We start from the raw sequence: 11,103 nt of genomic DNA on the forward strand, positions 1-11,103 counted from the left end.
CGTTTTTACCTTAATCTTGTTCACAAAAATTGTAGCTTCTTCAGGTCCACCAGACAGCCTCTTAAGAGGTTGTTCATTCTCCAATGGAAGTGTGATTTTATGTCCTTCTGGCAAGAAGGCGTTAAATCCCAAAATTAAAGCAGTATGCTCCTTAAACAGCTGCTTCACTCTTGCTATGACACCCTGGGTATCAATTCTACAAATGAACAAAAAAGACACACATCAATTTCCTCTAACAAAAATCAAGATTCCCTCCCATAAAATACAAATAATAAGAAAAAAAATAAATTTCTTGAACATGATCAAACCTTTGTTCCCTGAAATCCTTCATGAATTGCAAAAAGTAAATATACTTTTCACTTTGATCTTGAAATACTTTCTTTACTGTCATGACATATGTGTAGGCATCCTCTGTAGTTATTTTCTTACCTCCTTCACTCGTCATCAGGGGTTGCCCTTAGCCTCATTTCATATGATTTCATAAACCAATTAGAACATTGGAGAAATTGATGATAAAGTAGTTAACATATTATCAAACCATTCAAACACAATTTAGGAGAAGATTTGAAGGAAAATCTGATCTTATCTCACAAAGACAAACATTAAAAGGAAAAATAAAATAAGATAAATTGTAGCTTTGCTAGAGACTAAAGAACAGATTAGAAAAACCAAATAACTATAATCCCAATATTCAAAATAGTACAAGAAAACTCAGCAAAATTTCACCAACAGGTAAAATTTAAAGGCTTAATAACTTAGCTAAAGATGCAAGTGTTTGATGAAGTAAATTAATTGAACTAGAAATAAAACCAAAAGAGAAAAGTAAAAAAAAATAAAAATGAAATTGAATACAACAACAACAACAACAACAACAACAACAAAGGACTTACAAGAATTCCAACCCAAATTGCAAACAGCTCTCTCGGGTAGAGCCAACTCCTAACAAGAGAATTAAAAAAAAAATGCATTAAATCAATGTAAAGCACGATGAAGATAATTTGCAACACAAAATAAAGGATTCAAAACAAAATTTGCAAAGTGATTGTGAAAGTCCCCAAACTGCAGAGTCCTCCACAATAATCTTCTCAAGGACAAAAGAAAGCAAATGGAGAGGGAAAAAGATGAACCTTTGTGATTCTTTAAACAATAGACTATGCACGAAAAGAGGTGACAGAGTTCATATGTTAATATATATATGTGTTTGTGGGATATAATAACACAGCCAAACACTTATAAATCTTATAGAACGAGAAATTGGAGTGTGGAAGTAGTAAATTTTTCATTTCTCTCTCCCATTTGAGATTCTGATCTAATGGTATTGAAGGGTGGTAAGCAAAGGTAGGCAGAAAAAATGGTAGATAGAATAACCTATCCCTTAGTTTCATCCCCAACTTTTTTTTTATGATTTGAAATTAAGGCTAAAGATTTTGACTTGAGTTGCATTTGGGACATTTTCTTGGTATTATCTTCTAATTATATGATATTACATGAAAAGTTTGATTTAGCTCAAAATTAAGTGATTTTTAAAATTTAATAATAACTACAATATGATTAAATATATAGTCAAGATTTACAATTTATACTTATATTACAAAGCACATATAAATCTCGACCAACAACTATATACATGGCCTAATTATCAATCAATATCGTGTTTATAAAATTTTGTTGAGCGGTAGCTCTAGTTTATGACACTAATTTTCATCAAAATTTAATCATATATCATAACTTCGTTATATCATGTGTCATGCGTGTTAAAATAATATTACACAAATCTTAAATCTGAAATCTTATTCATATTGTTTGAATCTTTCTTGATGTCTTGTATGCGAAAGAGTTCATTAGTATTTGCTTATTACATGCATAATTTATTTTTAAATTTTTTTATTAAGGATAATTGAAAACTCAAGTCTTTATTGATATTATTTATTAAAAATTTATTTAATATCTTATTATATGTTTTAAATTTATAATTTCTTTTGCTTAAATTTATACATTTTTTTTATAACTGTGCATCAGTGTTAATATACATATATAGAAGGTAACATTTTGAACCTTTATTATATCTCTGTGTATTTATTACGCGAGTTACATTTAAGCGTTTAGTTTGACTAATGGTTCCAATAATTTTATTTATTATAACATCACATTAAATACATTCAATCCTCTCATTAAAGTATTTATTTCACTGGAAGTTTCCTCTTTTTTAACTTAAATTTAAATACTTGAATATCGAAAAAATAAATATTAATTGCAACTAAAATAAAATCATCGTATATATTTTGAAATATTTTATCCAACTAATATAGTCATTTATGTGCGCATGCACTTGATATGTGTAACTAGTTACGCATTAGGTGTGTTCCGTTGAGCTCCACTTAAATCATTATTTTTTTTTCACTTATCTTTAAATTTTATTTTTATATCTGTCGTATTATAATATATGTTGAAAAATGAATTTTATAAAATATTTCTTTTTATGTGATTAGTTTCATTTTATGCACTTTTTTTAAAAATTTTTATCTAATATTGAGATATACTATATTAATATAGGGATGGGTTATCCTACTTATTTTTTTTTTTTTTGCTTATCTTTGCATATCATTCTAAGAGATCGTTAGATCAGAATCTTAATTAACATTTATCTTTTTCTCTCCTCTTTAGATTCTGATCAAACGGTGTTAGAGAGTGGTAGACAAAGTTAAAAAAAGAAGATAGGTAGAATAACCTATTCCATTAATGTATCACCATGTGGTATATATGCATTTATTTATTAAAAATTATTTCAAAGAATATTTTTAAATGTTAAATATGCTTTTAATTTCTTTCGTTTTAATTTATTAATCAGTTTTTTAAATTTTAAAGATAGTTAATTAATAATGCAAAAAAATATTTAAATATTGAAAAATTAAAATATATTCAGTATTTATTAAAGTGTTATTAATATTTTGTAAAGAGAATATATAATTATTAATTATGAAAAAAAATGATATTTGGCAAGACAAGCGGCGGAATGAGTGCACATGCATCGGTATTTATTATCCAATATTTGAGAATTTTGCACTTCTTGCAAGGACTTCGGTAACAGCACAATTTTTTTTTTTTTTTTTTTATTACAAAACAATCTTACTTCTTACATGAATAAAAAAAAGTAATGACTTATGGAGCTCAATGGAACACACGTGTTTTATAATTGACAAAAAGTATTTTGCTGGTATATTAGGGAGAGCAAGAAGATAAAGACAAAAAAAAGAAGGAAAAGACCTTTTTTCAAATGAAATAAGAGGTTGTTTGGATGGGCTTCTCCTCCCTTAGAAGTTGCTTTTTTTTTAAAAAAAATAAGTGATTTTAGAAAAAAAACTTATGTTTGGATGTGTGCTTTCAATAAAAGCAGAAGCCAACAAAAAAGGAGAAATCTTACTTTTCTGAAAAGTTAAAATCTTTAACTTTTAAATGAAGGAGAAGCCAAAAGTTAAAAATTGACCTATCTCTCCCTTCGAGTATTCCGTCTCAGCCAAAGCAGCAAACCTCCGAGGTTGAGGATGGAAAAGGAGAGAGAGATTTGAAATGGCTTCGATCGATGAATGAATTGAGTAAAGCGAAGAGAGGTATACCTGTTGGATATATGCTCTTTTGGTCACTAAAGTCCTATTGGGCTTCAGTGACACTTGAGCCCATGAGGCTTAGGGTTGAGTTATGTCTAAGACCTAAGATATATATTCATAGTTTTCTCCTCTTGTGCCTCCAAGGTGAACAGATCATCAGAAACAAACCCAAGAAGCAGACGTTCATCATCTGAACGGTTGCCCACACAACCATCTCATCCTCCTCGAGAGATAGTCTGGAAGATCGATCATAGAGGGAACAACTATTGTTAGTGGTCACACAACTACGCCCTTCCAGGTAATCAAAACGATGAAGGTTAATCTTTTCCCTCGTCGTGTCGGTTCGATGCGCTTCCGCGTTTCTGATGATATACCTACAATACCATGGTTGGATTTTGAGCGACACTCGAGGGAGTACGAAGGATGAAAACATGAAAAAGTGAAACATGAAAAAGAAATATAAATCAGAACCAGATTCAGGATATAAAAACGAAGCACGATAAACCTGGATAAAGAGTAAAGCAAAACAAGGATGAAAAGCCACAATGGAAAAGAGATGTAACATTAATTTTACATTGGAAAAGTGCTTTTTTATTTTAACATCCAAATGATTTTTTTTACTCAAAAGCACTTTTTAAATACTACATCCAAACATAAAATAATTTTAACTTTTAAATAAAGTTCTTTTGAAATAAGCAACTCATAATTTTTTTTTTCAAAAGCTCATCCAAACGGGCCCTTATTCTTAAAAGTGACAGAAACACGGAGAAACATTTTATTAATGACATTCTAGTAATTATAATCAAACAGATTTGTTTTCTTCTTTTTTCTACAAAAACAGCTTTTTATAAGTTGTTTTATAAAATAGTTTTTTTTAAAAAAAAAAAAAACAAAAACACATTCTTATGTTTAGCCATCGATAAAAACACATTCTTATCTTCCGCCGCTGATTACAAACCTAATATACAAATTGGCGTGACTTTGCTCTTTGAAGAGAGAGACAGAGAGAACAACAGAGCTCCTGAGTATTCATTTTTTTTTTGGTCATTTTGTCTTGTGTTGCTTGACATCTCAACCAGTTATATCAAGGGGATTGGCGAGAGAGGAGCTGCCCCCGGGGGACACCTGCTCTTCATGGGCGGTAGTGGAGGTTTTAGCACAATTTGGCCCAATGCTGTGATTTTAGCATGGCAATTGTAACACCCCGTTCTAGAACCGGTTTGTTAACATCGCATTATGATATTAAGCGCAGTTACAATCACATTGGCTCAATTAATAATCCGGATAAATTTTTCTTTTTAAAACGACGCCGAATTTAAAATATCCAATTGCGTGATTATAACCATATTACTTTGCGGAATCAGATAAATCAAGCTTAACATCATGTTCTTATTCCATTTTTAAACCATTAATTTACTTCTTATTTATTTCACAACTTCTACTATATTGTAGATCTCTTCGTTAGCTACGCGTGGTTTCAAACCGCTCCTCATTTGGAGCTCTACAGCTCGAGTTATGACAATTTTGAGCAACAAAAGTGTATGTGGGACACAGGACCCGCGCGCTTCAGCGCGCTACAGGGCGCTCAAGCGCGCGTTATCGGGCGCTAAAGCCTCCATCTGGGCGCTTACGCGCACGGAGGCAGGAAGCATCAGGTCTTTCAGTATAAATGGGCGCTTAAGCGCGCTATCCTGGGCGCTTAAGCCCCCAATTGGGACGTTTTAGCGCGCAGAGGCAGAAGCATCTCCTCCTTCAGCGGCTAAGGGCGCTCAAGCGCTCAACCCTGGGCGCTTAAGCCCCCACTCTGGGCGCTCCAGCGCGAGGAGGCCGACAACATTGGCTCTCACAGGGGCAGCAGGGCGCTAAAGCGCGCTGCCAGGGAATTCCGTTACCCTCATTTTTCAAGTCCAAGTCTAGGGGAAAATGCATCCCCATTCCAAACCCCAATTGTTCATGCCCCAAAACTTAATCCTAGCACTCATCCAACCTCTCCTCATGAGATTTAGCTAGAATTTGGGCAGCATAACCTTTGTTTTCTCAACGTTTCCCAATTTAAACAAAAGGTACCTAATTGATTCTCAGCCCAACCAATTCAATAACTCAATACATAACAAGCATGCATATATTGAATTTCAAGCAAGCATCATTTACAGTACATATTCATTACAAATCAAGGAACTTAGCTTACAAAACACTATGATCATTCCCTTGGCTCCCATCAACAAAAGAGATGACCAAAGGCATGAGCATAGGCTAAGTCCATTCCAATATACAAATCATAAATCTATCATTGCCTATTAATTACAATTCTATACATGTGAGCTACAAAACAACATGTATAATCTCAAAAAATGCAACACTTCATGCATATGCTAATCCAGATATGGCCACTTGCCACCAAAGGCTCCTGCAACATCCTTACCTGAAAGGGGGTCCCCACAACACGGGGTGAGATATACGAATATATCCAGTAAACCAGGGGTCCTTGGAGCATCTCTCCACCCCATAGTTAATAACAATAATAATGCAGTAAATACATATCTATGCAAAGTGCAATAACATCTCCAGGAGAAATCCCTCGAGCTCTCAAGCTGTCCTAAGGAAACTCAGATGCAAATAGTCCTACTGGCCAGCTAACTACCAAGTATGATTTACGCATCGTCATGCAACATACCAACATAGGGAAACACCATCCTATGCCACACCAAATGCATACACATACGTATAACAAAGCATTACACTATTTTATTGCATTTATATACACAATCACAACCTCTACCCTTTCAGGGCTTGGTGGAACAGTCAAGGGAATTACACCCAAGGTCCGAAGGCTTACCTCAAGCTTCAATTCGACCTTTGTTCACCACCCATGGATTCTACAGCCCGTTAATTACAATACTCCACTTCTCAAACAAAACCTACACAAGGTTTAATGCAATTAACACATATTGCATCCAATAACATCTCATAGCTATCAACCAAGCTATACAATTCATACCAAACATAAGCATGAACTCACCTATCCAATGGAGCTAATCAAGCTCCATAGCTTGCTCCAATGGTTGATCACTTACGGTTGGTCCAAATGTCTCAATCCTAGACATCACGAGGACACAATCATCAATCAACCAAGCCAAACCATTGATCATAATTGCAAGAAAACTCTTCAACAAGCATTATAATCTTGCAATATACCAAGTATAGTCATTTAACTAACTAGGCTCATTTTTACCGATTAAATGACATTCCTAGCATTTTTCACAACATGCTCTAAGCTCCATTCTTCCTAGAACATAGCTAATTTAACAACATTTCATCAAAAACCCTAAAACACTATTCATAAACCCTAACTCATGCAATTTCAAGGAATCATGATGTTCAAGGGGTAGAATCTTACCACCAACGGTTGCACAACCAAGCAAGGAGCGTTCCTCAAGCTCCCATGGAGGTAGAAATTCCCAAAACCCCAAAATCTCACAAAGGGCCGAATTTTTGAGAGGCAATATCTCTCTACACAAAGCTCCCCACTAAGAACTAAGCTAGGATTATGAAAGAGGGGAAGATTTAGAGTAGTTTAAGCTTTTGAATCACCTAAAACGGTTGGGATTTGCTCCTTCCTCTCTCTCTTCTTCTGTCTCCCTTTCTTCTCCTTCTCCTTCTTCTTCTTTTCTTCTCCGATTGCTCGACGGTTTAGGGGTGAGAAATGGGTCTTCTTTCTTGTTTTATCACTTAACATTAGTTAAGTGGTAACATGTGGGTATTAGTTCATCTATCTATCCAACTCCATTAATTACCAAACTTTACCCAAAAGTCTGGAATATTATCCTAGGAATATTTATAATTTTATTTTTATATTTTGGGCACTTTCGCCAATACCCATTTATACCCCTTAATTTTCACTGAGTACTCTTTTTAACTTCAAAGTGACTCAGATTCATTTAATTAAGCCTTATACTTAATTTTACTCACTAAAACATGCTTAATTATTTAATTACATGCAATTTGCTAATTAATTAGGTTAAGGCTATTATAGCAATAAACACAACATTGGGCCAAATTGTGCTAAAACCTCCACTACCGCACACGAAGAGCAGGTGTCCCCTTGATATAATTGGTTGGATATAATTGGTTGGGATGCCAAGCAACACAAAACAAATGACCATGGTATGGAAAAAAAAATATGGATACTCACTCTCTCTCTCTCTCCAAAGAGCAAAGTTACATCAATTTGTATATTAGGTTTGTAATCAGCACAAAAAACCTGGCGATTTATCTCTCATAATAAATATGTACTTTAGTTATTTCATGAATATGTGTGATGATGCCAAATAACTTCGTTGAGAAAATTGCGGAAAAGGAATTATTGGTAAACTTTTTCCAATTTAGGAACAATTAACCATGAGCTGTTTTTTTTATATATATATTTAAATTAAAAATACTTTAACATTGAATTTCTTTCATGTGATTTTGTTCCCTATTTTGTTTCTCTTTTTATGTTTCTCTTTCTGATATAATTTATTAAAATCATGCTACATTTGTTTTCAGGCTTGAGGAGCTCCAAGTTTTGGATATCAAATTTCTTTATGGGTTGTTCAAAGCCAACTATTGTGGTTCTTTACCAGGTTTCTAATTCTATTCTACCTATTGTTTTGGAGCTTTTAGTTGATTAATTCTTTAAATAGACTCTGTGAGCTGCTATCTTGTTTTGCTGATTTTCTTTCCTTCACTCTTTTATTTTGGTTTGGAAGGGTGGACCGAGGGAATTTACAACACCTCTTGCTCTTGCTTGATTTTCTGCATTTATCTTCAAATGTGATAAAAGAGTATGGGCCCTTCACTCCTGTGGGAGATTTCTTGTAAATCCTTCCATTTCCGTTCCAAACAGGGAGAAATTCTTTCTTAGTAGTTTCTATTTGGATATCTGGTTAAGTATGTTCTCTGAACAACAGTTCTGATCATTTCCTCTCCCCTTCTTCAGATGGCCTGAAATTCCTTGGTGCTAAATCTATTTAGAAATCTAAAGCTCTTTATACAGAGGCTAAAATTTTGTTGCAGCATGCCGTTAAAACGGTCCTTCGGTGTGTGTAGTTTGATCAGATTGCTCAAATCCTTACGGCTGTCTCTTTGCCCAATTTTTTTTTTATTTGAGGGAACTATGTTTAAGTGTTCATATTTTTGTACCGATGGAGACCTGGCTACATTTGGTCTAAAGATTATTTTCCTACAGTAAGCATGTGATTAGTATAAGACCGTATGCTTTCTCTGGTTTTTCAAAGAATTCCCTCCAATTTCTAATTTAACATATATTGTTGTAGTTTCAGTTTATGTCTGTGCATATTCATATTCTTCCATAACATCTCTATTCAATGTTTCTATGATTCTGCCATCTATGAAAATATCTGCCCCCCAATGACCCCCCCCCCCCAAACAACACAGATATATATATATATATATATATATATATATATATATATATATATATATATATATATATATATATATATATATATATATATATATATATATATATATATAAACGAAAAATCTAAAATTCAGTCACTGGACTGTCCAGTGAGTGAATTTTGACTATATTCTCTCGCGAGAATATAGTGCAAAAATATTACAATGGTGTTCTGCAGGTGTTCTCCCGGGAGAACATAGGCAAAATTTTTTGTGCACTATATTCTCGCGGGAGAATATAGTGCACTGGACCTAATTTACATCAAGTCACTTGATACTCACTAAATCCATATATATATTTCGTTTATGTTATTTGGTTAAAAACATAGCTGCTTTTAGCATACAATCTTGAATATTGTTTTTTCATCAATGACAGGATAACAAAGATGCTCGTCATGTTAAAACATATGAGGTTGCTCTGAAGGATAAAGATTTTGTTGAGGGTCCATGGTCCCAGAACAATCTTGATAATGGGGCTGATTTATTGATACCAGTTCCCCCACCTCTTTGTGGTGTGCTTATTATTGGAGAAGAAACCATAGTATACTGCAGTGCTAGTGCTTTTAAAGCTATCCCAATCAGACCTGTATGCTAAATAATAGTATCTGCTACATCCATTTAAATCATCTGCAGTGAATTTATATTTTCACAAATTGTATGTATATGACACAGGTTTTTGGTTTTGGACTTCTCTTAATTATACCTTATGATATGCTTTTCAGTCAAGTACAAAAGCCTATGGAAGAGTTGATCCTGATGGTTCTAGATATTTACTTGGTGACTATACAGGGTTGCTTAGTCTACTTGTAATAAGCCATGAGAAAGAAAAGTACGCGATCACTCATTCACTTGTTTCCATGTTGGCTTAATAGATTTATTACTCTGTCTGTGCATGCCGTTGAATGTTTACTCATGCTTCTCCATTGATTTCATTTTAAAATATATTAGACAAGCATAAGTCAAACATTTACAATTGAATCCTGAAAAATGTAACATATCATGGATAAATTTTAATATTCCCTTACGAGGCGTTTGGTTGAGGAGAAAATTTTATGAATAACAGGAAAATGTGATTAATTGAGAAATGGTTGGAATGTGAGTTTGATAGGAAAATGTAAAAAAAGCTGTTTGGTTGGATAAAATTTTGATGGGGAAATTAGGTAACTTTTATAAAGTCTATGTTTGAGGGTAAGTAAAATATAGATGGAAAAAAAAGTTGTTTTTACGAAAATAACCCCGTTTTATTTATTTTTTATTTTTTTTATTTTTTTAATCTATGTGTTTTTTACATTTAAATCAACCCCATTGTTTTAAAGACTCGCCGTCGTTGACAGCCGCGTTCATCCATAAGGTTAGAGGTGGAGAAAATTGAGAGCAAGGTTCTTCCACAAGTGCACTTTCTCTTGCTTCTTCCTTCTTCCTTCTTCATTCTTTCCTTTCTCTCTCACTCTTCCATCAATAACAAGTTAAATCATCTCAAAGCAAAGCACTTTCTTCCACAACCTCACCTTTTTTCTCTCACAACAAGCAAAACATCTTACGAAACACTTGGGCTGCACTCATTTCTAACTTTTTTTTTCCTTCATTTTTTTCCTGGAGAGTCTTGTTTATTCTGATATTGTAAAAAGTGTCAAATATTGTGGCTTTAGACAAGGAAATTAAAATGGTTCACTATCACCGATTCACCGCTACCATCAACCCAGAAAGGCTTCAGAGTTTATCAAAGATGAAGAGTCACGGAATCTTGTGTTGGTCTGGAAGAAGGGTATAATGGTCTGGAAGAAAGTTGTTTAGCCTGCTTTCCAAATAAAACCACCTACCTTTTGTCTTTCTAAACAGTGCCGAAAGCTATGTAAATTGAAAAAGCAATGCAAATTGGATGGACGGGGATTTTGAGTGAATCTGTTGAACCAAACAAGTGCAAACTGAAATGCTTGCTTCATTTGCATAGGAAAGTTTCCAAAAACCATAAACCAAACACCACCTTAAGGTTGTGTTTGGTAGCAGATATCTTGAAATATTGCTAGGCATCTGAGAG

The 11,103-nt window shown here is 33.7% G+C and overlaps 1 protein-coding gene across 1 annotated transcript; it reads left to right on the top strand.

Annotated features, from left to right (window-relative positions):
• The first annotated feature begins 7,768 nt into the window (after nucleotides 1–7,768).
• On the top strand, nucleotides 7,769–9,934 carry LOC133290392 (DNA damage-binding protein 1a-like). Its single transcript, XM_061488460.1, has 4 exons — nucleotides 7,769–7,844; nucleotides 8,151–8,227; nucleotides 9,442–9,651; nucleotides 9,788–9,934. Exons 1-4 carry the CDS (start codon nucleotides 7,772–7,774, stop codon nucleotides 9,932–9,934), a joined length of 507 nt encoding a protein of 168 aa, XP_061344444.1. The 5' UTR covers nucleotides 7,769–7,771.
• The last annotated feature ends 1,169 nt before the right edge of the window (nucleotides 9,935–11,103 follow it).

The sequence above is a fragment of the Gastrolobium bilobum genome, unplaced genomic scaffold (genome assembly GCF_033153095.1).
Source record: "Gastrolobium bilobum isolate Gb01-03AN ecotype WA unplaced genomic scaffold, APGP_CSIRO_Gbil_v1 utg69532, whole genome shotgun sequence".
Classification (NCBI taxonomy): Eukaryota; Viridiplantae; Streptophyta; class Magnoliopsida; order Fabales; family Fabaceae; genus Gastrolobium; species Gastrolobium bilobum.

Excerpts from the sequence above, each read along its gene's own strand:
- LOC133290392 (XM_061488460.1), top strand. The coding sequence starts at position 7,772 with ATGGAAAAAAAAATATGGATACTCACTCTCTCTCTCTCTCCAAAGAGC. Across the intron at positions 7,845-8,150 it reads TACATCAATTTGTATATTAG|GCTTGAGGAGCTCCAAGTTT; the intron begins GTTTGTAATCAG and ends ATTTGTTTTCAG. Across the intron at positions 8,228-9,441 it reads CTATTGTGGTTCTTTACCAG|GATAACAAAGATGCTCGTCA; the intron begins GTTTCTAATTCT and ends CATCAATGACAG.